Here is a 27,372-nt window from a genome sequence, read left to right on the forward strand (position 1 = left end):
GCTGAATTTAAGACAGCACGGCGCGCTCTGTCTCTGCCCTCTTTTCAGCCTTCTTTACTTTCTTTTATTTCTTCCCCAGTGGTCCCATGAGAGCCCTCTCTCACCTAACTGGTCACTTTATCCCTTTGGAACCATTTTCTTCGGGGAAGTTGATTAAGAGCCACCTGGGGCTAACAGGTAGGTGAAGCAAGGAAGGTGCTCAGGTTCTCCTGGGGGAATCAGACGTGTCAGCAATTACAGGTCTGATTAAGAGTGGGTACAGGGTTTCCCGGGTACACACAAGAAGGGCTCCTAACCCAGAGGAAGGGCGCCTGGCCACAGAAAGTTCAGAAAAGGTTTTCTAAGAGGAGTCTCGGCCGGGTGAAGTGGAGGGGAAAGAACCTTCCAGACAGAGATGAGACAAAGAGTGATGTATACCGTGTGTTGGGAAGCTGCAAACAGTTTGTTCAATGTTCCCGGAATATAAGACGCAAGGTGTGGCATGTCGGGGGAGGAAACTGGAGCTGTTCCAGTTTCCAGCTCCATAAAGACTTTTCTGCCTCTTCATTTCTGGTTCTCTGGGTCTCTAGCCTGCTACCTGAATGATGTTGTAAAGCGGTGCGACTCAGACTTCAGTTTTGCGTGGGGATCATGTGGGGATCATTTGGGGATCTGGTGAAAATGCAGACTCTGATTCGGCTACCTGAGTCTTGTTACTCAAGACCGTCCCTGGGCCAACAGCATCCGTGTCACCTGCAAGCATGTTAGAAATACGGACTCTCAGGCTCCAGCCCAGACCTGCCGAATCAGAATCTGCATTTCCACAAGATCCCCATATGATCCCTAAGCAAAACTGAAGTCTGAGTCGCACTGCTTTACAACATCATTTGTGGTTAGGGAGAACTTTGAAAGATTCTTGCCCATCCCAGGAGCTTGGTGTACGTGTGTGGAATGACTGGATGAAGAGCGAACGGATGGGGCCAAAGGGGAAAGTGCGCCTTTACCGTGACGCTGCCTGACCCTACCAGCTGTTAGCAATCGCATCGGCAAATGGGCAATTAAGCCCAAATGAACTGAAATGCACTCTGCTAGAAATCAGGATATTTATAAAATGTGGTTATACCTAGTTCCTTACATCAGTGTATTGGGTTGACAAAATAGAAAAATTGGAGATGTGTTACAGTTCTAGAAGACTGCAGAAAGTCACATGTGAACTTGACCACGGTAATTGTGGGTGGGGGAGCTGATTCCAGGGGAAGGAAGATGTTCCTGCAGCTTTGGGTCCAGGGCAGTGTTACCCATCCTTTAGTCTACCTCAGAATCAACTGGCAGCAGGCAGGGGCAGGGGGGTGGTGGTTGTGAAAGCAACCTGGATGCTGGGTCCTATCCCCAGAGTTTCTGATTCAGGAGGTCTGGAGGGCACCCTCAAATCCGCATTTCTAACAAGTTCCCAGGTAAAGCTGGTGCAGCTGTTTCAGGAACCGCACCCTGAAAACCACTGGTCTAGGGCTGTGATCCCAGTCCAAGCTCTGCCCCTAACTGGCTCTACGTCCTTGGGCAGGTTCCTCACCCACTTTGGCTGCACCTCCTCATGTGTTACATGCGAATCGTAGCCCCCCTGCTTCCTGGCAGGGTCGTTGAGAAGATGAAATGAGACAACGCATGTGAAAGGACTTTGAAAAGATAAAAATGCTATATAAACATGAGGCATAATCATTATCGATCAGGGAACGCTTCTTGTAAGAGATCGGCTTTGGGCTGGATCCAGAAAGGTGGATGAGTGATGAGGCAGCTGAAGACGAAGGGCAGCGGTGTTCCAGGTTAGGGGCAGAGAATGGATGAGGGCTGCGAGGGGAGAGGGAGAGAACAGCACACTGTAGGGGTTGAGACTTTTACCTGGTGCAAAGCTCCCAAGCTTAGCATACGTCAGAGTCACCTTTGGGCCTAGTTGAAACCCAGGCTGCTGGGCCCCACCCCCAGTGGTTCTGATGGGTAGGTCTGGAGGGTGGGGCCTGAGAATCTGCATTTCTAACAACACTGATGCTGCTGGTCCAGAGACCACCGATCAGGTACACTAACAGGCCCCAGCTAGGGGCTGTGGGGCTGAGGGAGGTGTAGGTCAAAGGCTGTAACAGAACCTGTGGTTAGAAATGTGTATTTGGTACAGGTTTACCCAAAGGCAGGGTAGCAGGGAGGTAAAAAGGTGTCTGACTATTTTCAGCTAGGCAGGACTCAATTTCTGGCTTTGCCTGTCACTTGCTATATGGTAACAAGGTCAGTTGCTTAAGTGCCAGAAGCCTCAGTTTCCCTATCTGTAAAATGGGGATAATGACAGCATTTACCTCATTGGCTTTTTTGAAAATTCAGTAAGATGGTGAATGGGAATCACTTAGCACAGAGCTTGGCACGGGGTTAGTTTAATAAGCATAATAGCTATTATTATTAGTGTTCTGTTAATATTATATTCCTACTGTTGCGATTGCTCTCGTGTTTTCCTGCACCACACTGCATCCCTGTCTCTCAGCTTCCACTCAGCCTTGACCTCTCCACGGTTCTCGGGCCTCGGGGGTTGCCAAGGTGGTGGCTGAACACAAACAGAAGCCCCTCTTCTGATGGCAGACAGACCGGTGCTTTCTAGTTCCCTGAGGCTGGGTCTGAGTAGGGAGTGAGCGAGCTGCTAAGTGCCTGCCTACTGTGCTTCATGCCAAAGTGTCTTTTTTCCCCCTTTTTTCTTTTTGCACTTCACATGGTGCCTCTGTCCTGTGGTTAAGTGCGTGGGTGTGTAGGTGACCTTGTTAGGACAGAGTGCGTCTCTCTGTGATTAACCTTCAGACCCTCCTACCGGTGCTGAGAAGGTTCCTGCCTTAGCTGGGTGTGGGGCACCCTGGTCTTGAAGGGGCTAAGGAGACTGGAAGCCAGGAGGAGACGGAAGAGGCCTCTCAGAGGCCAGGCCTGGTGCCCCTCCCCGCCCCCCAGATCCTCCCCACTCCCTGGGGCTCTCATGGAGCCTCCTCCCCTTTCCTCCCACCAGGCGGGAGTCCAGGTGGCACAGATTCAGGTCAGGGCTAAATGTGGCTTCACAGCCCAGCTTGGCTGCTCTTCCTAGCACCAGCTTGTTAAGAAATAAATATTTATACCTGGCACCTGCCTTTTCCCAAGGCCTGGAGGCCCCTGCTGTGAAGATTCACTCTGAATCCCCAATCCCCTTGGTGCCATCTCAAATCCCGAATGAGTTGGCCCCCTCGCCCCAACTCCCACAATGGGGACCAGAGACGCTCCCCTGGAAGCTGGGCAGCAGCTGGGTCCCTGATTTAGTGATGATGTTTTGTAAAAGCCAAGGAGGGGCGGCAGGGGAGCAGGTGACAGGAGGGATGAATCAGCGCCACGCCACGCTCTGGCTCTGGCTGGCTTGGCTGGGATGCCCGGGCGGGGCCCCCTCACAGGACGGATGGTTGCAGCTGCTGCTTCCCTCCTCACTTGGCCTTTCTCCCCGACACTTTGAGTTAGCAGTTGTATGCCGGGTGGACCAGCAGGGCAGAAAGGTATCGATGGTGCTTTGAATGGCACTGTACATTCAGGCAACCCTCCACTCACCCGCTCACGAGCCTTTTTGCTATGCCTTCATTTGTTCCATAAATATTTATGGGGGAGGGGGCCTGATGGCTCAGTGCCTGGCATATAGTTGGCACTTCATAAATGAGTTGAGTTGAATGAACGAACACAAGGTTACGAGCTGACTGATTCTGAGTCACATCTGAGCCACACCACCAATCCATTCTGGGTCCTCAGGCAGGCCCCTGCCCCACGCTGGGGCTCAGTGTCCTCTGTCCAGCAGACACAATGATGACAGCCCCTGGTTGCCGGGAGGGCCTCAAGGGAGAAAGGATGTGAAAGGATGTTAGCATCTACTTTGTGCAAGGCCCTGGGAGCGGCCTTGAGCTCTGCCCTTGGGAGCCGTGCTCTGTCTGGGGATGTCTGCTGGCGCTTCCTCCTGGCCATCACGCTGCCTCCCTTCTCCCCAGGCCCCCATGTTCCCCTGGACTCACCTTCCTGTCCACGCAGGCCACAGAGCGCCCGGCAAAGAGGCTGGCCACGCCACGGGCCACATTGACCTCGTCACTCAGGATGTCTTCCCAGCGGTTATTGCGGAACTTGAACAACTTGTCCGTGTACGTGGCCACCCCTGGAGACAGGAGGGAAGAGAAGGCTGGTGGTCGGTGGGGTGCCTGCCCCAGGTCTTGGGGCCACAGGTGGACGGGTGAGCTGCTGCACGGTGAACGCTCCTCACAGCCCTCAGGCAGTGGGGACCCCTCTCCTGAGGACACCCAGTTATTCTCAATTGAGGGAAGACATTGAAGCTTATGAAGATGGCCAGCCCAGGCCTCAGGAACTTCGGAAGAAGTGTGACCGCTAGCGTGTGTCAGAGCTGATCCTTAATAGCAGGATCTTATGGTCTGCACCACGCTTCTGCGGCACCAGGAGGGACATCCTGGGATCGCCAGTATTTCACATCCAGACTCAACCAAGAATGTCTCTTTCTCCAGGAGCTGCTCCCTGCATGCTCTGCTGAATCACAGAGCCTGATGTGGGTCTCAGAAGAAATGGTCCCGGTCAGTGGGTGGGTCTCAAAGTCCAGATGGAGGGTGGGGCTGGGAGTTGAGCTCTGACAGGGGTATCACCAACAGCCTGAGAAACCTGGATGGCAGTGGGGTCAGCACTAATGGGGCAAGGGTTAGTGGAGAGGCAACGGGCTCAGACTGAGGGGAGCAGGTGATGCGGCAGCTAAAACTTGGGGTTTTGAGTAAATTGGCCTGAGTCTCAGGCTCGGTTCTACAGAGACTCTTTCAGGATTTAGTTGTTGACTGTGGGCAATTTGAGCCTCAGCTTCCTTATTTGGAAATGGGGATAACGATAATAACTACATTCCACTTTAACTCGAGGGATAAATGAGATAACTCAGGTCAGAGGCTGCGCACAGCACCCCCCAGAGTTGGGGGTGGTCCTCGACAGAAATGACTGTTCTGGTTTCATAGACGGGAGACCCTCTGAGGTGCTTCAGGGACTTCAGCCCTGCACTGCAGGGGTGTGTTGAGAGTGTTTGAGTGTGTGAGAGAGTGTGTGAAAGTGTGTAGGAATAAGCAGGAGTGAGTGGGTGTATGAGAATAAGAGTGAGTAAAAATGAGTGAGTATAAGTGTGAGATTGAATGAGTGTGAGAATGCGCGTGACAGAGAAGGGGTGAGTGCATGAATGTGAGCATGTTCCGGTGAGGGCTGTTTTTGGAAGGGTCCTCAGGGGGCTCTGACTCGGGGGGACAAAGGCTGCCCTCTGAGTGGCCTCCCATGGGGCCCTCCTAAGACCACGGGGACCCACAGGGGAAGGTGCATTCTCTGTAGGGCCTGGACTTGACCTCAGGGACACTTGCCGGACTCTGGGAAGCTGGCCCGGGGACTGAGCCATGCCACCTGGCCTTACCCTCCTGGGCGTGCAGAGACCGGTTTCCATGAAGGGGAAGGCCCTTCCCGAGTGGAACGGGAGGCTGATCCAGGAGTCCTGCAGGTGTCTGTGGCTGGTGGGGGAGTGCCCACTGGGGCTCCTGGGGGTCTGCCAGAGCTGCCATGGCTGGGGGTGGGTGCTCACTGGGACTCCCGAGGAGCCCGATCAGGACAGAAGCACAGGTGTGGACTCTGCCCGAGCCCAAGTCTGACTCCCATTTGTCTAAGCCAGTTCTTTATCCTCTTAGGGCCTTGGTTTCTTCATCTGAGAGTTGGGGGTAACAGCTGGCCTCCCCACTCCCAGCATGGCTGTGGGAACTGCAGGGGAAAACTCTGCGGCCCTTGGCTGCTCTGCACCACCTGGGTCTCTAGGCCCTTGTCACAATCCCTGGGGAACAGATATGTTTAGAAACTTAGATTATTTTCCCTTTCACATTTCAGAAAGGTAACACAATGCACACCCTGTTTATTATATAACACCCCCAGCAGGAACCAGGGCAACACCCTGTAATTAAACACATTAATATTTCTGCAGTGAAATATATGAATATCACACCAAGTGGGATAAATAAAGCCCATAAATAGCTCACATCAGCTCAGGACAGGTTTTGCTATCAATTCACTTTCCCACAAACTTAAAAAAAGCACTTGAGGCTTTCAGAGCGTTCTGGGTTTCAGGACTGCGGGAGAGGAACTGTGGACTGCCATACTCACGGCTGCTCCCCAGGCAAGTGGCAGCCTTGTCATCGCCTTCTAATGCTTGGGGGCCTCCGAGGATGGTTCTGCAGCTTCCGGATGCACAGCCTTCACAATAGCGAGCGACCCTTGCCCTTCTCTGTCAAACCAGGGCCTCTTTAGACTACACCTCAGCGTGTCTCGGAGAAGGCAATGGCACCCCACTCCAGTACTCTTGCCTGGAAAATCCCATGGACAGAGGAGCCTGGTAGGTTGCAGTCCATGGGGTCGCTAGGAGTCGGACACGACTGAGCGACTTCACTTTCACTTTTCACTTTCATGCATTGGAGAAGGAAATGGCAACCCACTCCAGTGTTCTTGCCTGGAGAATCCCAGGGACGGGGGAGCCTGGTGGGCTGCTGTCTCTGGGGTCGCACAGAGTCGGACACGACTGAAGCGACTTAGCAGCAGCAGCAGCAGCTTGTCTAGTTCCCCCTGAAATTTGACCAAGGATTAAACTCAACCAAAGCTTGGGATGGATGAGAAAGCAGCTCCAGCAGTGGGGGCTCTGCAGACCTCTGATGGGCACCTCTGCATACAGTAGGAAAATTTTCTCAAACCTCTGAGTCCCTGCCTTAGCTAGGCAAGAGGAAAAAAAATGAGCCCAGGGTGACTTGATCCTCCCTCTATTTGCCTAATTACCCCCAATTCTTCCTGCTCACATTTCCCAAAGTGTGCTTAGTGGAACCTGGTCTCTGTGAGCTGCCTGGAGAAAAGATTTCATGATTATCTGAGCTCAGGAAAGACTGCGCCTTTCATCCCCCACTTGGAGATTCTCAGTGGACATCAGTCTATCAAAACTTTGAAAAAAAAAAAAAAAAACTTTGAAAAGTCTTGCAGTATATTACAGGCTTAATTTCATGTAAGCCAGCCTTTCCCAAACATACTCAGCCATAGCACCCCTTTTTGCAGCTCACCTCTTAGCATCCTGCAGAGCTAGCACTGTTCTGTGCAAATTGCTGCCCTAGGGTGTTGACATGGGGCCAGATGCTGGGCTTTGTGGCCAGAGGTGTTAGGGTGACACGTTAGCCTCTTCCCTTGTTCCAGTCTCTGGGCTTCTGAGCTGACCAGGGATGCCCCGAAGAATAAACTAATTAAGGTAAAATGTGCAACAGTGATGCAGAGCCTTGTAGATCATAAATGGGAACGGCAAAATCAATGGCAGGCCTTCTGCAGGCAGAGGCCTGGAGGCCTGGGCGACAGGAGGGATGGGAGCCTATGATTTAGGAAGAGCAAACGCTCTGGCAGCTGCAACCTGGGTAATTAGGTGTGTCAGGAAGACAGATAAACAGCGAGCTGTGCGGGTCGATGGCACTGGCAATAAACACCCAGCACTGGCCCCTGGCCCATGTCAGCGAGTAATCCCACCTTCCGGCTCCTTGTAGCTGCACTCTGCCCTAGGGTCCCTCACCGAGTCAGGGGCAGCAGCTCAGGAAGGAGAAGGCAGAGGGCCTCTCCTGGGTCCTGGGGGGAGATTCCTAGAAAGCAGAGGCCTGGGAGAAACAGAGGGCGTTCAAGGGCAGGGTGGGGGGCTCTGGAGGTCACATCCCCTGTGAGGCACAATCCTACCCAGAATCTGGCATGTTGGCACTAAGGGAGCTTAGAAGGCCTCAGTGTGTGTGTGCTGTCACTTCAGTTGTGTCTGATTCTTTGGGACCCCATGGGCTGTAGCCTGCCAGGCTCCGCCGTCCATGGGGATTCTCCAGGCAAGAATACTGGAGTGCATTGCCATGCCCTCCTCCAGGGGGTCTTCCCAACCCAGGTATTGAACCCGGTCTCTCATGTCTTTTACATTGGAAGGCGGGTTCTTTACCACTAGCATCACCTGGGAAGCCAGCCCGATGGAAAGGCAGTTGCTGCCAGGTGGCAAGACAGTGGGAAGGCCCAGTGGAGGAGGCTCAAGGGCCCACCACTCCCTGCTTGTGCTGGAGAGGCCCCAGGGAAGTAGGAGTCTTGGTCCCTGACTTGGGGCGCTTACAGTTCTTTAGCGGACAGGAAGTTTACAAAAAGGAGATGCCATGGGACTGTAGTAAAAATAAAACTACTTAACATTCCTACTGTGACTTCTATATGCCATGAGCTTCACATACGTTCACTCACTAACACTTGCCACAAGCCTACAAGGCAAGTACTATTTTCAAGATCAATTTACAGATGAAGGACCTGAGGCTCCAGAGGCAAGGGGACTTGCCTATGATCCCACAACTAGCAGAGCCCCGCAGAGACGATAGGACAGTACATCCGGAGGTGCTGTGAAGTCAGTCACAGTGATCAGGGAGGGCTTCACGACAGAGGAGGCACCTGAACCGGGACAGGAAGCATCAGAGGAACAATAGCACAACTCCAGCATGCAGAGCACCCAGTACAGCCAGGCTCTGCACGAAGCACTTTTTTTTTTTTACAATCATCATCTTGCCTGAATCTCACACTGCCTTGAGAAGTGGTGTAGCCCCATTTTACAGATGGAAAAATCAAGGGGCAGAGAGGTTAATTCCCCAAGAGCCAGTGTGTGGTGCAGACAGATTCAAACCCAGGTCTTTCTGACTCCGAAGCCTGCACTTCTGAGCACCGCACCCACGGCTCATCAGCTAGAGAGGAGGAGGGAGGGTGCTAAGGGCAGGAAGGGAAACAGACAAAGACATGGAGGGGACGCTGAATATGCCTCGAGGGGAGGGCTTGTGCAGGGGCAGGAGGAGAAGCAAGCAGGCCAGGAGAGAGCCGCTAATTCAGCACTGAGGCCGAAGGGGTCACGGGTGGTTTCTGATCTGGGGAAGACAATGTTTCTAGAAGATTCACCTGGCAGTGGGGTGAGGTGTGGGCTCACAAGGGAGATAGTGAAGTGGGGAGGCCACTTCTGTACTAGCTCAGGCACGAGAGGTAACAGGGAAAGTGGGGAGAAGTGCTGGGTTCCAGAGGCTAGGGCGGGAGGGCGTGGCCAGGTGTGGTGGGTCAGAGCAAGTCCACGGTGTGGGGGAGTGAGGGAAGCCGGGCAGGGCCAGCTGGGGTGGGAGCAGGAGCTTGGCATTTTCAGGGATCATAAGGTGGCCAAGAAGGCATGCCCAAGAGCTCGCTGGACATGACAGATGGCAGTTTGCAGGGAAAGGAGGCTGGAGCTGGAGTAAAAGGGAAAGCCCAGGGCCACAGACTCAGTCCCAGGAAGGGGGCACATTTGGGCATGGGAGAGAGAAGAAGGGGCAGCAGTGGAGGAGTCACCAGACAAATAGAAAACAGAGCAGTTCCTCATCAAGGGCACTGGTGTCCCTAGAGCAAACGGTCTTCAATTCACCATCTTGTCATCTGCACACCCAACTCTACCCCCAGAAGTCATCCTAGAGCCACTGGGAGGGTGAGTTTGGGCTACAAAGGGCTCTTGCTAAGGATTGATAACTTGAGTGCCTCCTCCCTCAGGAGCTGCCCCCACCCCGGGAAATGACCTGACTTGAGTCTGACAATGGTGGCAAAGAGAAGCGTGGGCCAGTGCATACGGTAGGGCTGGGGGCTCAGCCTCCAGCTACATTCTTAAGGCAAAGAGATTACTGCCAAGCAGCAGGGTCAGGAGTTGCCAGCAACATCCCGGGCCTGGGATGAACTTAGGCAAGTCATAAATTTGTCTTTCTTGTGTATAAAATGGGATAATGAGAATGACCGCCTATTTATCAGGTTGTTGTGAGGATTAAACTAGATAATTTAAATAAAGTACTTAGAACAATACCTGGCTCATGATAAATTCAATGAACAATAAAAACACTGCCATCGCCATCACCACCATCACCACTGCTATCTTCTTCCTCCTCCTCCTCACCACCACCATCATGATCGCCACCATCATCATCCAGGTAATTACAGGGCATGGCCACTGCAAATCCTCAATAAGCCACACCCCAGAAGACAACTGTGACATTAAGTATAAAATGCTTTATAAGACTTAGTGGAAAACCAGCAAAGAAGTGATGGCCCTAGGGGAAAAAAGAACTGGCTCTGGCAAAGGACATTTTAAAAAAGAAAGAACCCAGGCTTCCTTGTGTCCCACTTGCATGCCACCCCCATCCCCAGGATAATTTCAGACCTTAGTCTTCCTTCCTCCATTCCAGAGAGAAGAGGGAAATCCAAAGAACTGCCAAGTGCTTCCTTCACATTAGCTCAGTTGGTCCTTTCCATAGTCATGTAAGGAAGATAGACTCTTTGAGAGAGAAACTGGGGCTTAGGGGCTTAAGCCATCTACCTAAGATTGTTAAGTGGCAATGCTGAGCCTCAAATTGTGGTCTGACTGCAAAGTACCCCCCCACCCACATATTAAAGAGTTGGGTGGACTGTGTAAAAAAGTATGGAGGTTCCTTAAAAAACTAAAAACAGAGCAACCTACATCAATCCTACTCCTGGGCATAGGAGAAAATCTAATTTGAAAGGATGCCTGCACTCCGATGTTCGCTGCAGCACTATTTACAGTAGACAGAACTCGGAAGCAATCTGAATGTCCATCGACAGAGGAATGGATAAAGAAGATAGAGTACATATATACAGTGGAATATTACTCAGTCATAAAAAGAAATGAGATAAAGCCATTTGGTGTGGCTTTGAATGAAACTAGAGATTGTCATATAAAGTGAAGTAAGTCAGAAAGAGAAAGACAAATGCCATGTAGTATCGATTATACATGGAATCTGTAAAAATGGTACAGATGAAGTTATTTGCAAAGCAGAACAGAGTCACAGATGTAGAAAAAAAAAAGCTACTGTTGCCACGAAGGGAAGAAGGGGCGAAATGGGAGATTGGTGGGATGGATTAGGAGATTGAGATCGACATATATACACTGCTATATATAAAATAGATGACTAATGAGAACTTGCTGTATAGCCCAGGGGACTCTACTCAATGCACTGTAGTGACCTAAATGGGAAAGAAATTTAAAAAGAGTGGATATATATGTACAGCAGAAACTAAAAGTAAATAAATAGCTGGGTAGGAGCCAGTGGAAGGCTGTCCCAGCCCCTGAGGAACCTCTTTTTGTGTTAGGACTGAGGAAATAGGCTTCAGGGCTCTATACAATATATTTTTTAAAATTATTCATATATTTACTCATCTGGCTGCATGGGGTCTTAGGTTCAGCCCGATGGATCTTTTCTTGCTGTGTCATGTGGGATCTAGTTCCCTGACCAGGGATCAAACCTGGGCCCCCTGCACTGGGGGTGTGGAGTCTTGGCCACTGGACCACCAGAAAAGTCCCAGGGCTCACACGCATTATGGTGCTACTTTGACAGCCTTATTCCATTCTTGCTTCTTCTGAGGCCACATGGGAATGAGGCATATGGTGGTGGGGGGCAGGGGGCCTGAGCAGTTCATGAGCTCATTTTCCCAAATGGGGTCATGCTGGGTGAGCTGAAAATCTGGAGCTTATGTCTAAGGGAAATATGGCTGGGGGTCAGGAGACCCTAGGATCCGTTTTAGGTCCTATAAACTATTATTTTTAGTTTCTGCTGTACAGTAAAGTCCATCAGTCATACATATTCACTCTTTTTGAATTCCCTTCTCATTTAGGTCACCACAGAGCACTGAGTAGAGTTCCCTGGGAGTACCTGATGGTTCAGCAGCAAAGAATCTGCCTGTAATATAGGAGACCTGGGTTCGATCCCTAGGTCAGAAAGATCCCCTGGAGAAGGGATGGCAACCCACTCAGTATTCTTGTCTACAGAATTCCATGGACAGAGGAGCCTGGCAGGTTACAGTCCATAGGGTTGCAAAAAGTCAGACATGACTGAGCGATTAATGCTTTCACTTTTTTGGAGGATCCTAGGAAAAGAGAGTGGAGCCTCAGAGCAGTGTATCTCAGGCTTTACCAGGCACAAGAAGTCCTGGCCACCCTGGTAAAATGCAGATTCTGGTCTAGTAGGTCTGGGATGGGGCCTGAGATCCTGCAAATTGATGAGCTTCCAGCTGTTGCCAGTGCTGCTCAGTGGCAAAACATGCTTTGAGAAGCAAAGTGCAGAGCATCCTCAGATATCGTGGGAACAGGACCTGGGTGAAGAGCTGTGGACAATGGGTGTGCTCCATGCAGACGGCTCATCTGCTGTGGAGGCAAAAGAGGCTGAAAGTGCAAGGCGCCCCTGATTCCCTTTCTTCTCTCTGGCACAGTGACTGATGCCTCTTCTCTGAGAGGTTACAAAAGCCCCACTGAAGGCCTAAATATAATACGGAGCTCAGAAGCCATCAGAGAAAAGAGTGATAAATCCAAGCTCATAAAAACAAAAACGTTCCGCATTGCAAAACCCACCATGAACAAAGAAGAAAAATGACAAACAAGAAGAAACTATGTGCAACTGGTATTACAGACAGAGGCTTGGTTTTCCTAATTTATAAGGAGGTGTTACAAATCAATATGAAGAAGGCCGATAATCAATAGAAAAAAATGGGCAAAGCCTCTGAGCAGACAAGAGACCCAAATATATAAAAATATGTTCAGCCTCACTCATTTTAAGAAAAATGAAAATTAAAACTGAATATAGATGCCAGTTTTCCTCCCATCAGATTAGCAAGTATTTTTTAAAATGATGACATGAGGTGGTGAGAGTATTGGTATGGGAGATGCTCACTGGCATGCGGGCTGATGGGAGTGTGATTAGGACTGTCCCTTTGAAGGACAATTTGGCTGTGCCTATCAAAACTGCCCCTGTATACTCCTTCGATGCAGCAATTGCATTTCTATGAACTTACCTTACAGACATACCTGCAGCTGTGGAGAATGGCATGCAGTACAAGCTTATTCATTCGGTGGTTTGCAAGCAATTTAAATATTCCTCAATAGAGGGCCAATTCAGGGAATGGCAAATCTATATAATAGAGTACTATACAGCCATAAAAAGAATTAGAAAGCTGTCTGTGTGTGGCTGTGACATAATGTCCAAAATCAGTTCTTAAATAAAAAGTAAGGGGCAGTACTGTGAGTAGTACTATTTGGGTAGAAGAGGAGGGAGGTGTATGTAGACCGAAGACGGCAGATGGGCAGTGACCATTCTGCTGAAATGAATGAATGAATGAAATTGTGGGGCTCACAGTCCACACTGGCCCATCTACTACCACACTGCTGTAACCCCAGGCAGGTCACATGGGGAGGAGAGCTCAGGGCCAAGCTGAACAACAGCGTGGGTAGTTAGTGCAGGACCCTGGAGGGATGGGCTCTGAACAGGAGCTGCAGGGGGTCCTGGGTTCCTGGATTGTGGATGGGGTGCTGGAGCAGGCTCTTATCCCCCTTTGTCCTGCATAGGCTCCTACCTGATTTTTCCAGAATGGTGTTGCCTGAAACACTGGCTTAAGTGTTGCCTGAAACGGTAGTACTTTTCCAGGTCAGTTAAGCCATCGGCTGCTTTCCTTGCTCAGGCCTCTTGGGATTGTGGTCAGTCCTCCTCTGCTCCCTCCCTCTTACCTACTTTCCAATTATTAACCCTTGAGCTGCACGCACTTGACACCCTCATTTGTGTGGTGTCTTATTTACATGATGATCCTTTCTTCTTTCTGCTCCTAGAGTCTCTTCCTTCAAGCAGCTGGGAGGGAGGCCCATGGTGCCTTTGTCCAGGACATTTTTAAAGTCTCTGCCTTTCTTCAGCCCACAGAATTATAACAGCAGTTGCTTAGAGAGCATGGATTAAATCCTAGACACCATAATAAGTGACTTTCATTCACTAGTTCAGCTGTTCAGTCAGATATATGTATTAATGTTTACTAAGTGGCATAAGTATTTCTTTGGTCATGGAGATACAGCAGAAAACAAGACAAAGTCTCTGTCCCCATGGCGTTTAGCAGAAGAGTAGAAAGATGAACAACAAATATATAACCTCCTCTCAGACAGTAGGAAGTGCTCCAAAGAGAAATAAAGCAAGTTAAGAGCATAGGGAATGACAGGGAAGACACATCTAAGAAGAGGCCTGAAAGAAGGGAAGGACTGAGTCCTGAGAACAATGGTGGGAAAAGCATTTCAGGTGGAGGGAACGGCAAGTGCAAAGGCCTCAGGTGGGAATGAGGCGAGCAAGAGGAAGAGGGGAGGAGAAGGAGTCAGAAAGGCAAGGGACTCACATCTGGAGGGGTGTGGTGGGTGATGGTAAGACTTTGGATACAGTCTATGGAAGGAGTTAAACTCATGAAGTTGATACAATTTTGCTTGTTCTACAGGTGAGGGGTTGAGACAGAGAAGTGTCGAGCACCCTGGGTGCTCAAGCTGACCCAGAAGTGAGGGATAGATCCCAGGTTTGTACAGGCTGACTCCTACAGGACACTGCCAGGATGCAGGGTCCCAGCCCTCTTCCAGGGACTCCAGTGCTGACTCCCTAAGGCTGGCTGAGGGAGAGGGAGGGGCCCCCGTTCCCCAGGTCCCTCCAATGCTTGGGCACAGGCCGGGGGAGCCCCAGTCATAAGCCATGGGCAGGTGTGGGCTGGCTGGGGCTCCTGGAGAGGATCTCAAGTTCCTCATGGTGGGCAGGGTGGCAGTGGCTTGGCTGAGCCTCATGCCAGCTGGACCCAGGGAAGTGCTGACCTGGCACAAAGGTTCTGGCTCCACAACCCGCCCACTGTCGATGAATCAACTGAATCACTCAGCTGAAAAATTAACTCAAACCCAGAGAAGGCCACTGGGAGGTACATGCCTGGGACTAAGGCTGCAGGGCCCTGTCATCCTCACCCCAGCTCTGGGGGACAAGCTCCAACCTCTCCCAGGCGAACCTTCTGGGGGCTCCATATGTTTGCCTCTCCTCATATTTCCTCTGTTGGAGAACCTTCTCATAGGCCTAATGGTGTGTGCCTTGTTTCTGCTTCCTGGATTTATTTATTAAGTTTTAATTGTACTCTTAGGATGTTCAAGTTCTGGCTGGACCAGAATGGGGCACAAAATGACAAACACAGGGACTTTGCCCTCAAGGAACTTAAGAGTCCACAGGGCCAGGAGAGGGGGGTCAGGTTTCTAGAGAAATAAAAGGTTGCACTGCGGAGAGAGGGAAGGATTTTTGTCAGTTCATTCACTGGGGCATCATCAGTGCCTAGAACAGTGCTTGGCATATGGTGGGTGCTCAGTAAGTACGTATCCAGTGAATGAATATGTGAGTGAGGGAATGGGCTGATGATTAGGCTGAGCATGGAACCAACATGACCCTAGGGTATTGCTGTCAACCTTGACTGCACGGGGGAATCACCCGGAGAGCTTTCCGATCTTCCAATTGGACTGACCAGGATGCTCCCTGGGAACAGGGAGTGTTAAAGCTCCTCAGGGATGTCTCACGTGCAGCCTGGGCTGAGCACCGTGGCTCTTGGTTTCACTACGAAATGCTCGAAGAGCATGGGAGGGCTGCCGCTTCAGAGACACCTGACAGGTCCCAGCCCAGGTGCTCTGTGTTCAGTGACTGGGAAGAGTCTGTCCCCTTCCTCTGGCATCGCGCCCGCTGAGCCAGTGTTAAACACACCCTTCCACAGTCCTCCCCACTTCAGCTTCCCTCCAGCCGGGGACTCACCCCTTCCACAGCATCCCTTGCCGCTGCTCCCCTCCTGACCTTGCCCCACATTAAAGAGTTGATCAGCCCATCAATTAATTGTGTCCTAATCCAATCTTGGCTTGGTTGGAGAGAGGGCAGTAAATCCAGCTGGGTAATCATGCCTTGATATTTGTGTAGGGATAATTACTATCTCTCAGGCCTCACTTGGTGGCAAGATGAGATGAAAACCCATAAAACACCACTCGGGGCTGTGGCTCATTGTTTCTTGGCTGCACAAGGCTGGCTGTCAGCCAGTCAGCTCTGCCTGCCCCTGCCCCTCCCTCTGGCGCTGGCCCCAACCCCATCCCCTCCCATTCAGGCAACTGGCAGGGCTCAACAGCAAGGGCAGTCTGGGGCTGGATCCTGGCTTGGGCTCTGACACCAGGAGGGGCAACAGTATAGGCCAGGGTAATGCCACTGTGTGTGTGTGTGTGTGTGTGTGTGTGTGTGTGTGTGTGTAAGCAGGGAGGGTGGTCCCCAAAGTCAGGTGACCACCTGACTCCAGGAGGCTGGGAGGGTGCAGGACAGTGAATGCACAAGTCTGAACAGCACAGTGTGGTCCAGACCAACCCAAGAGGCTGCCACCATCTGGAAGAGTCCAGGGCATGTCCAACCTGGCCCCACAGGGACATGAGACCCTGCATCCTTCAGGAGGAAGCTGTGGCCTGGGACTTCTCTGCAGATGTATGGCCCCATGGGAGCAGACTTCTATCTGCAGCCCCAAGAATACAGCCTCCCAACTCATGGAATACTGAACACCAACTGTGAGCCTGGCTCTCTACTAGGTCCCGAGGGCCTCAGATTGAGTAAGGCCATAGAGTGTGCTAATTAAAAGGATGGATCTGGAGTCAAACACTTGGGTTTGAATCCTGGGGTGTACAAGTTGTGTGCCTTGGGCAAGTCACGTGACCTCTTTGTGCCTCAGTTTCCTCAACTATAAAGTGGGCTATACCAGGACCTACATACTTGAGCTGTTGTGAGACTTAAATGAGATGATTCTGGGAGATAGTGAAGGACATGGAAGCCTGGTGTGCTGCAGTCCATGGGGTTTCAAAGAGTTAGACATGACTGAGGAACTGAACAAGACGAAGCACTTAGACCCCCACCCTGGTGCCCAGTAGGTGCTACTAAAATATTAGTTATCATCATTGTTACTATTATGTAGCCTTCTGAGCATCAATTTCCCTCAGCCATTCCTTGGGATGTAGGACGTCTTAGACCAGCAGCAGCAGTATCGCCTGAGAGTTTGTTAGCAAGGCAGGCTCTCGGGCCCCAGCCAGGCCTTCTGACATTTACACAAGAGCCCAAGTGACATGGGATGGTGCTCTGGGCTAGGACAGGCCCCAGGTCTGTCTTCCTCCAAGTTGTGTCCCCAGCCCCGAGGGCCTCCTGTCTGGCAGGGAGCAGGTGCTTGGAAGGGATGTGGGGTGAAAGAATGAGCTCATCTGAACACTGTGGGGACCCCTGAAGGATTTCAGAGCATTTTGGAAAGGCCCCCTGAAAGTACCATGGAGGTCTATGCCAGGGGGTGGGGTTCATCTGCGGGTGATGGTGTGAGAAATCCTGAATGACTGAGTCGCACAGGAGCTGGGGGAGAAGGGAGGACGGGTTACTTAGGAGGATGGTGGGGGGGGGCAGTCTGCTGAGACTGGAGGGTGAATAGGACATAAATTCTGAGGGAGAGGGACTGGTCTTCTGCTCAAGGCATCTATCGCCAGGCCCAGGGGCTGGGAGGTGAGAAAAAGCTTCATGCATAAGAGAAGAAAGGGCCTCCTGGGGGTGTCTCTGTTGGGTCATTGCTGGGACAAACCGAGGTCCTGGAGGTGGCAGGGCCTGGGCCTGGGGAAGCCGGTGACTGTAACCTGGTGATGGGAGGAGGAGGGTGGGAGCAGGGAAGGCCCAAGGCCCGCAGCCCTTACCTGAGAAGGCATTGTTGGTGTTGAGGAAGTAGATCTCCTCACGGCCGTCCCCGTCGATGTCACAGGCTGTGACCCCGATGGCGTTGCCCTGCCGGTCACGCAGCGCGTAGTACGGGGAGCTGCGCTCGTCCACCGCGATGTTCACCAGCCGCTTCTGGGCCCGGTCGTACTTCAGAACCAGGTTGGGGCCGTTGTACCTGCAAGAAGGCAGAGGGGAATGCTGGGGAGGAGTGGCTGGGCCCACCTGGTTCCACCCGACCAGAGCAGTGGGCTCAGAGCCCTCCTGGACAGGCCAGGGTGGGGACACATCAGTCCCAGAACATTCCCGGGAACTTTTGGCAGCCTTGTCTTGGGGTCTCCAGGCATCTGATGAGCGTTCCTGAATCAGAGGTGGACTTAAGCAAAGTGAGAGTCAACAGGGCCCACGTGGGATGCAATATAGGGAGCAGGGTGGTGGAAGGGAGTGGGCAGCCAGTGATGAACCCTTATCAGAGGCTTTGCTGAAGAAAACAAAAAGCAACGTGACATTATCTTACCCATTTCAACGTAAAAGTCACTTTCATATTAATGATCTCATTAAATTTAACAACAAATGGGCTTCCCTCATAGCTCAGTTGGTAAAGAATCTGCCTGCAGTGCAGGAGATCCCGGTTCGATCCCTGGGTCAGGAAGATCCCCTAGAGAAGGGATAGGCTACCCACTCCTGTATTCTTGGGCTTCCCTCGTGGCTCAGCTGGTAAAGAATTTGCCTGCAGTGCTTGAGACCTGGGTTCGATCCCTGGGTTAGGAAGATCTCTTGGAGAAGGAAAGGCTACCCACTCCAGCATTCTGGCCTGGAGAATTCCATGGACTGTATAGTCCATGGGGTCACAAAGAGTCAGACACGACTGAGAGACCTTTACTTTCACTTTAAGTTTAACAATAGTCAAGTGAGGTAGGCATGCTGCTGCTGCTGCTAAGTCGCTTCAGTTGTGTCCGACCCTGTGCGACCCGATAGACGGCAGCCCACCAGGCTCCCCTGTCCCTGGGATTCTCCAGGCAAGAACGCTGGAGTGGGTTGCCATTTCCTTCTCCAATGCATGAAAGTGAAAAGTGAAAGTGAAGTCGCTCAGTCAAGTCTGACTCTCAGCGACGCCATGGACTGCAGCCTATCAGGCTCCTCCATCCATGGGATTTTCCAGGCAAGAGTACTGGAGTGGGGTGCCATTGCTTTCTCCAGAGGTAGCATGGGTGGCTGCATGGGTGGCTGCATGGGTGGCTGCATTATTAACCTATTTTGCAGATGAGGCAACTGATGAACTTTAGCAGTGTAACTGAGGCTCAGAGAGGTTGAAGGCCCTTCCCAAGGTAACATAGCTAGTGTCAGGTACTGGGACTTGAACCCAGGCTCTCTCTGCTGTCCCAAGGGCCCTGTGGTAAATGAGCCCTAGAAATGCAGAAGGCTTTGTCCTTGAGGTTTGGAATGAATCTCTTAAATAGTAGCATTATGAATGCATCTAAAGTCATCAGGTGGATCTTTTTTTCCCTGAGGAACAAAGCAAAAGATTAAATTGCTCCTCAGTTCTCATCTCTCTCTTGTCTGCCTCTCCTGTAGCCACACTGGCCTCCCTGCTGTACGCTCCTGCCTCAAGGACTTCGCACTTGCTGTTCCCTCTGCCCAGGACACTTTTCCTTGAGATCCACATGGCTGTCTCCCTCCTTCACATCCTTCAGACTTTCACTAGTTGTCCCTTCTTGATGAGGCCTTCCTTCCCACATTTCTGAAACTTGCAATCACCATCACCCAGGATCCCTTACCTCTCACCCCCCTTCTCCTCCCCATGGCTTTTACCACTAGCTGATCATTTTCTATTTTCCTCTTTATCTTTTCTCTGTTCCTGCTAGAATATCAGCTCCATGAAGGCAGAACTTTTTGTCTCCTTCATTCCCAAGGCCTAGGACTGTGCCTGGTACACAGTAGGTGCTCAGTAAATCTTTATTGACTGAGTGGATCCTCAGAGCCCAATAGCTGAGTCAGAAGGGCTTAGGTGTCCCATGGCTGATTTCTTCCCGTCGCCTTTCCACCTGGAGAAAGTGGTGTGCCCAAGGTCACCCCCATGCAGCACCACCAGGAATGTCTCAGGACTCCTCCCTCCTCCTGGAACACCTGCCAGGCTCGCCAACCCCCATCCATTATTCCCTGGGCTCCTGCCTTTGTTTTAGCCCAAGCGTGTGCATCCTGAGCAGAGTTTGGCTGCCAGCTGCTGGACGTCCCCTGCGGAGCTCACTGCGGGGAGGGAGGAAAGAACTCTCCAAGGTCTTTGAGAGAAATCACTTCTTGCTTTCCTGAAACACATCCAATTTGGCCCTCTCCTTCGTCACCAAGACACATAGCCAGTGAAGTTTAGGGGTGCTGAGTGACTGGCCAGGCGCCTTCTGGCATCCACAGCGTGCGAAAGGGGAGCTGAGCTCACTGGGGGCTGAGTCAGCACCCAGTGATGGAAGGTCGTGCCTTCGACGCCTTGACAAAGAGTGTCTGAGGGCTGCATGTCAGGGTGTTGTATGACCTATGGGACGTGTCTAGGCAGCAGAGACGGAACACTTGAGTTCCCGCCCTGCCAGCAGCTGGCTCAAGCCCTCAGGGGCAGCAAGTGCCTTCCAGGCACTAAATGCTGGTCCTCAAAGCCTTCAAGTCTTCCATTTACTACCATTATTGCTCCTCAAGAGACAGTATAGTTCTGTCTAGGCCTGGCTACAAGCACTTTCCCAGGCATGGCTTCACCTGAACCCCGGTAATCCAGAAAGATAGTAAAGAAGGCATTATTCTAGAAAAGGAAATGGAGGGTCAGAGAGGCAAAGTAAGCTGTCTAAGCCTGCACAGCTTGTACATGGCAGCATAAGGCTTCTAAAATAACTGTCTTCAGGTCCAATCCTGTGCTTTTTCCACACTGCCTGTGATGCCAACACTCTCTGTCCTTTTTTTTTTTTCTGGTGACCTCTCCCAAAGTAGCGACATGGGAAAATGCCCAAGAACTTGCCATAAAGTGGAGATAATAACCCTACACTTTACAGTTTATAAAACACTTTCTCATCCTTGATTTCATTTGCTTCTCTGCAGGTCCTGACTCTTTCAGAGGTTAGTTTAGGGACCTTAGGCTGGTCAGTTCGCCTCTCTAGGTTGAGAGTTTCTCTTCTGCAAAACGAGAGTTGGACTAAATCACAGGGTCACAAAATGTGTGGACACACGTGGGGGTGGGCCTTGGGCCCTCTTTGCTAGGTTTCATCCAGAGCCATTTCTATGCGGATGCATTTTACTTTGGGGGCTTCCCCGATAGCTCAGCGGTAAAGAATCTGCCTGCCATGCAGCAGGAGATGCAGGAGACACGAGTTCAATCCCTGGGTCAGGAGGATCCCCTGGAGGAGGAAATGGCAACCCACGTCAGTATTTTTGCTCGGAAAACATCCCGGTCCTTGGGGTCACAAACAGTTGAACACGACTGAGTCACTAAACACACATGCATGCATTTTATTTTATGCATCACATTCCATAAAATGCAGTTTAAACAAGGGATTCCAGAGCCAGCATTTAAAAGGCACTGGACTAAAACCTGTGTGAGAGCCCTTCTTGGTCTGTTGCTCTTAAAATAGTGCCTTGAGTCTAACTCACCTCAGGGGACAGCGTGGGCTGGGCCCCACCCTCTAGGCTATGGTTGAGGAGCTACCAAAGAAAGTCCAGCCCTGACACCCCTCCTTCGCACCCCCTGTCCCTTGGGTCTCCTGGAAGGTCTCTACCACCCCCAGGAGCCACTTCCCAGTGAGGGAGAGGTCATGGCCTCCACACCTATTGGAGGCCAGTCCTTTCACCCTGAATGTGGGGTGGTGGGTGGTCACACAAGCGCCCATGGTGGTGACCCTGGGGTAGCAGATGACCCTGGATCATCTCTCCTTTGAACCACTTTGGGGTGCTAGTCCCAGTACTCTCTAAGGGGTAGAGGGGTGGAGGTGCCAGGCTGGCTCAGGGTGCCATAGCGTCTTCCCCAAACCTACACGGCAGCCTGGGATGAAACCTGACACTTTGGCCGCTGTGTCCACCACTACACCTAGGGGCTAGAGACACAAAGCCAAACCAATGGCTCCTACACAGGGCGTCCCAGCAACCCGGGGAGAAGGCTGCGGGTGGGCACGGAGTTGCCACTCCTTCCTTCTACCAGGGCTTCCCTTGGCTGGCTCTGCTGCCCCGACACCAGAGCCTCTCAGAATCTCCCCCCAGGACAGCCAGCCGCATCCCCTCCAGCTCTGCTCCATGGAGCTGACGCTCCAGTTGGTTCCTCACCACCCGGCCTTTCAGGTGGGGGTTGTTCTCCTTGCCCTCCCCTCCTCCCAGGAAGCCTGCCCCAGCTGCCTGGCCTAGATGTAATCTTCTCTTGTTTGGACACCCACAGCATTTTGCACCTCACTTATTCCCTCGAGGCAGAATTGTTGGTGTTCCAACATTGCTTCCCCTCATTAAAACACATGCTTCTTGAGCCCAGCAAGAATGTGTGTGCATCTCTGCATTTGCTGCGCCTAGAGCCATGCTTGGCAGAGAGAAGGTGCCCAGCAAGTGTCTGAGTGAATGAGTGAGCGAATACAGGAAAAGCATCATGACTGGCACTCTTAGAGTAGTCACCGTGTGCCGAGCATCCTTCCAAATACTCTATAACCCCTACCTCATATCATCCTCATGACAGTCCTAGGATTTTACAGATCTGGAGACTGGGGTGTGAGAGGTTAGTCACGGTCCCTCTGGGGTGTCAGTTCCCACAACAGGGATGGGGAGATGGATGTGAGGTACATGGGGTTTCACGTTTCCTCTAACACCTGCCTGAGCTTGTTGGGCACTTCTAGAAATTCAGGAGGCTTTGAAGCTCAATTGAACAGGCTTAGGAAGTGGGACAGGGTCCCCTGTTCTTGAAAAGCAGCTGTGACTTTATAATATCAAAGGCTAGGCCAGCAGGTACAAGTGATTGGCGACATCAGTGGGGCACGACCCATTCTTGCGTGTGTGCTGGCCAAGTTTCGTGTCAGTCTGCTGCCGTGGACAGGGAGGGGCCTGGGGGTCAGGCCAAGAAGAGCAGCCTGGTCGTGGGGTCCTGGGCCTGCCACTTCCTGGCTCAGACCTTGTGCTTGTCACTCTGTTCCCCTAAGCTTCAGCTTCCTCATCTACAAGTCTGTGAAGATAAGCCAGTGTGTGTGATAACACTTGGTAAACTGTGAAGAGTTACATAATTGTAAGTTCTCATCGTTATTAAAAAACAAAGCCAAGGCACCATCTCTCACCCTCCAGAGTGATCACTTTGAGTTTCCAAACACACAATAATGTTTCTCCTCCCCAAACATCCCACCCGTGATCTCTCACATTTCTTTATTCCCCTTTGTCACTCAACTCAAATAGTTGTCTTCACAAGTGGTCTCCACTTTCTTGCCGCCCATTTGCCTCACCCCAATCCACATTCTGGGCTGCCCAGGTGGTGCTGGTGGCAAAGAATCCACCTGCCAGTGCAGGAGATGTCTGAGACAGGGCTTCGATCCCTGTGTAGGGAAGATCCCCTGGAGGAGGGCATGGCAACCAACTCCAGTATTCTTGCCTAGAAAATCCCATCGACAGAGGACCCTTGGTGGGCTACAGTCCATAGGGTCACACAGAGCTGGACACAATTGAAGCAACTTAGCACACTCGCCATCCACCTTCCACCTCAACTCCAGTCATGTTTATACGACTCATCTAACTCCAGTCAAATTTATATCTCAACTTGTTATGGCCATTTGCGGCTTTCACGAGGCCACAGACAGGATGCATTTTCACTCCCTTCTCCTAGGGACTCTCAACAGTACCTGGCACAGTGGTCTGCGCTCTCGGCCACTTGCCTTTTAAAAATACTCTGCTCTCTTGGCTCCAAGGATGCCATCCTCCTCCGGCTTTCCTTCTTTCTCTCTGGTTTCTCCCTTTTTCCTCTTTATAGGTGTTTCCTCCTTTTTCGGCCTCTTAATGTTGGAGTTCCCAGGTCTGGTCCAGGGCTCCTTTCTCTTCTCTCTGTCCCCTTTTCCCAGGGCTTAATATCCATTCCCATGACTGACAACTCCCAAATTTATATCTCCAACCCAAACCCCTAGTCCAAGCTCAGACTCATATATCCGACTGCCTACCTGACATCTTCCCCTGCACGCATCACAGTCATCTCCGACGGAACGCGTCCAAAATGAAACTACTGATCGCTCCTTCCCCCTCCTCCCTGCAGTGGGCCTCCAAGTACCAAAGCCAGAAGGCTGGTGTCAGTCTTGGTTCTCCCACCCTCTTGTCTCCACATCGGATTCATCAGTCAATCCCGTCATTTCTGCCTCTTAAAATATTTCAAATCCTTTCTCTTCTTTCTGCCTCCATGGCCATCATCTCTGGAGAGCCTCCTTTCTCTGCTTCCCCACTTCCCCCACCAATCGAATTCCCCCACACCCTAGCCAGAGTCATCGTTTTAACACATAAATCAGATGAGCCATTCTCCAGCCTAAAACTCTATGCTGGTTTCCCACTATGTTGGAATGAAACCCAGACCCTTTATCATGCCTGGCCTGGGAGCCGACTCGGTCTGCCACGTGCCTCGCTGACCTCCTCCAGACACAGCAGCTTCCTTTCAGTTCCTAACGGCCCAGCAGACACGGTCTCAGCCCTCTGACCAGAACATTCTCCCTCCTTCTCCCTCCTGGGCTGGCTTCTCATTTTTTAGGTCACACCTTGAAAGGCGTCTCCAAGAGACCCTCCCCTCATCTATATTCCAGTCGCTGCATCCTCTGCCCTACTCTGGTTTGGTTACTTACTTATCATCCAGTTCTCCCTGTGAACCATGAGCTTTAGGAGGGAAGAAACTGTGAGTTGTGTTCACTTCGGTCTCCCCATCACCTAGGGCATAACGAGTGCTCAGAAAATACTAATAGTGCGAATGAAAGAGAAGGAGCCTGTGGGAGTACCAGATCAACACTGGGTGGCTGAGCAAAGCCAACTGAGCCTCCAGTCTATTGCCTGGACTTCAACCTTCTACCTTCATTAGTTCCCAAAATATGTACAAGCATGGTAATGACATGGAGTAGGTCAAGAGCGGGTGTCCTGGGTAAGGGTGAGAGAGTAGCAAGGTCTTCTAGATAAAGACAGAGGACCAACCTTTTTTCCTGTTGGAAATTGTTGACCCATATGAAAAAAAAAAAAATAAACTTAGGCAGCTACATAAAGGGGAAGCCAGATAAAAGGATGTAATGCTTATTGGGTACCTGCTATACACTGGATACCTGCTATACACTGGATATGCTAAATAGTTTTCACGTATTTCATTGTATGTAAATAGAAAATTTTCTAAAATTTGAAAAATGTACTATTTTGAAAATTAAGAATAGGGGAACTTTTTTCATTAAAAAGGAAATAATGAAAAAATATAGAGCTATCCAACATCATAATCAGGAAGAGATGCAGAGAAATGAGATAGATGTAGAGAAAAATCTGAATGCAAGAGAGATACACAAGAATATACAAAATTGAAATTGAAGGGCAGTAAAACCCTGAGAACAGAGAGAAAAACACTGTAAACACAGCTAAAGAGACTCGCTCTTAAAGAGAGACCCACAGAAGGGAGGGTACGCAGACATACGGAGACAGAGACCCCTGGAAAGATGCAAAGTTGTGGAAATATCAGCAGGGCTCTGAGACATTGTCACAGGGAAACAACTCATCTTGTGGCCTTTCTGGGAATTTCCTTCAAAGGTTATTTAAAGATGTGTGGTGTTTTCAGAACAACATTTCAGAGTAATGTTGATTACTTCAGTGTTGTTCAGTCACTAAATTGTGTCTGACTCTTTGGTACCCTGTGGACTGCAGCACACCAGGCTCCTCTATCTATAGATAGATGATGCTATCTAATCATCTCAATCTCTGCCATCTCCTTCTCCTCTTGCCTTCTATCTTTTCCAGCATCAGGGTCTTTTCCAGTGAGTCAGCTCTTCGCATCAGGTGGCCAAAGTATTGGAGCTTCAGCTTCAGCCCTTCCAGTGAATTTTCAGGATTGATTTCCTTTAGGATTGACTGGTTCGGTCTCCTTGCAGTCCAAAGGACTCCCAAGAGTCTTCTCCAACACCACAATTTGAAAGCATCAATTCTTTGGTGCTCAGCCTTCTTTGTGGTCCAACTCTCACACCTGTACACGACCACTGGAAAAACCATAGTTTTGTCAGCAAAATGATGTCTCTGATTTTTAATACTCTGTCTAGGTTTGTCATAGCTTTCCTTCTGAGGAGCAAATGTCCTTTAATTTCATGGCTGCAGTCACCATCTGCAGTGATTTTGAAGCCCAAGAAAAGAAAATCTGTCACTGCGTCCATGGTTTCCCCTTCAATTTGCTATAAACTGATGGGTCTGGATGCCATGATCTTAGTTTTGAATGTTGAGCTTTAAGCCAGATTTTTCATTCTCCTCTTTCACCCTCATCAAGAGGCTCTTTAGTTCCTCTTAACTTTCTGCCATTAGAGGGGTATCATCTGCATATCTGAGGTTGTTGATATTTCTCCTGGCAATCTTGATTCCAGCTTGGGATTCATCCAGCCCAGCATTTTGCATGATGTACTCTGCATAGAAGTTAAATAAGCAGAGTGACAATGTATAGCCTTTCCCAATTTTGATACAGTCAGTTGTTCCATATCTGGTTTTAACTGTTGCTTCTTGAAGGTTACTTCAATATCCTTATTTCATAGAGGAAGAAAGTGAATTTTAGACTTTCTGAAAGTCAAACAGCTAATCATTGGACGAAATATACTGAAAGACAAATGGATCCCTTATTCTAAAGCAGGTGTCAACAAAACCAAGCCTTTGTGCCGAGTCTGGCCGGCTGCCTATATTTGTAAATAAAGTTTTACTGGATCAGAAGCCTGCTCATTCATGTACAAGTTTTCCATGGCTGATTTTCCTATATGACAGAGCTGAGTAGTTGTAACAGACTATATGGCCCCAAAGTAAAGAATATTTGCCATCTGGCACTTTGCAGAAGAGATTTTAAAGGGCTGTCAACTTATAATATGAGTATATTACAAGTTCTAGTGATCATTATCATAACAGAACATAAAATTAAAATAAGCTTTAATAAAAATTAATTTGAGCTGTGTGCTTGGGAATATAGTTTTCTGAAACAAGTATTCAGGGAGAGAGTAAGTTGAATGGAAGGAAGATACTAGGTTTTAGAATGGAGATTGTGAGGCAAAACAATCTGTAGGGGAAAAGAGACAGAAGAGTATTCTATACATGGGGTTTATCCAAGGTTGAGAAATAAGCATGTGACCTCTGAGTGAGTGAAGTGGTTAAAGAGATGTGGCAGCTGATCTCCAGAGATGGCTGTCATCATTTTCTTTCTTCTTTGTACGCACATGTTAATCCACCCATCAGGAGGTGGAATCTGTTTTGCCTCCCCTGACTCAGGCTTTGTGATCTGACTCAATTGGCAGAATGTGGGCAAGTTCTGGGTCTAGGTTTAAAGAGGCCCACCAGCTTCCACTTTGTCTCTGGGAGAAGCCAGTCACCAGTTGAGACGTCTGACTTCCTCGAGACCTCCATGCTCTGGGGAAGGGCAATCTAGCCCCAGCAAGAGGCCACGTGGAAGAGCATGAGGCACCAGCTAAACGAGCAAAGACTCTGTGGGCCTTCCAGCCCAGCCTGGCGCCACCGACAGTTGACTGCAGCTGAGCAGATG

General features: G+C 50.4%; 1 protein-coding gene across 2 annotated transcripts in view; it reads right to left on the reverse strand.

The window, feature by feature from the left end:
- Positions 1–27,372, reverse strand: part of CRTAC1 (cartilage acidic protein 1) — a 152,074-nt gene that overhangs the window by 39,251 nt on the left and 85,451 nt on the right. For both annotated transcript variants that reach the window (XM_010833086.1, XM_010833085.1), the window contains exons 3-4: positions 17,636–17,832; positions 4,026–4,162 (exon numbers count right to left, since the gene is read on the reverse strand). In XM_010833086.1, coding sequence (XP_010831388.1) covers positions 4,026–4,162; positions 17,636–17,832 — 334 coding nt within the window. The remainder of the gene's footprint in view (positions 1–4,025; positions 4,163–17,635; positions 17,833–27,372) is intronic.

This window comes from Bison bison, unplaced genomic scaffold (genome assembly GCF_000754665.1).
Source record: "Bison bison bison isolate TAMUID 2011002044 unplaced genomic scaffold, Bison_UMD1.0 scf7180017862979, whole genome shotgun sequence".
In the NCBI taxonomy this organism is placed as follows: domain Eukaryota; kingdom Metazoa; phylum Chordata; class Mammalia; order Artiodactyla; family Bovidae; genus Bison; species Bison bison.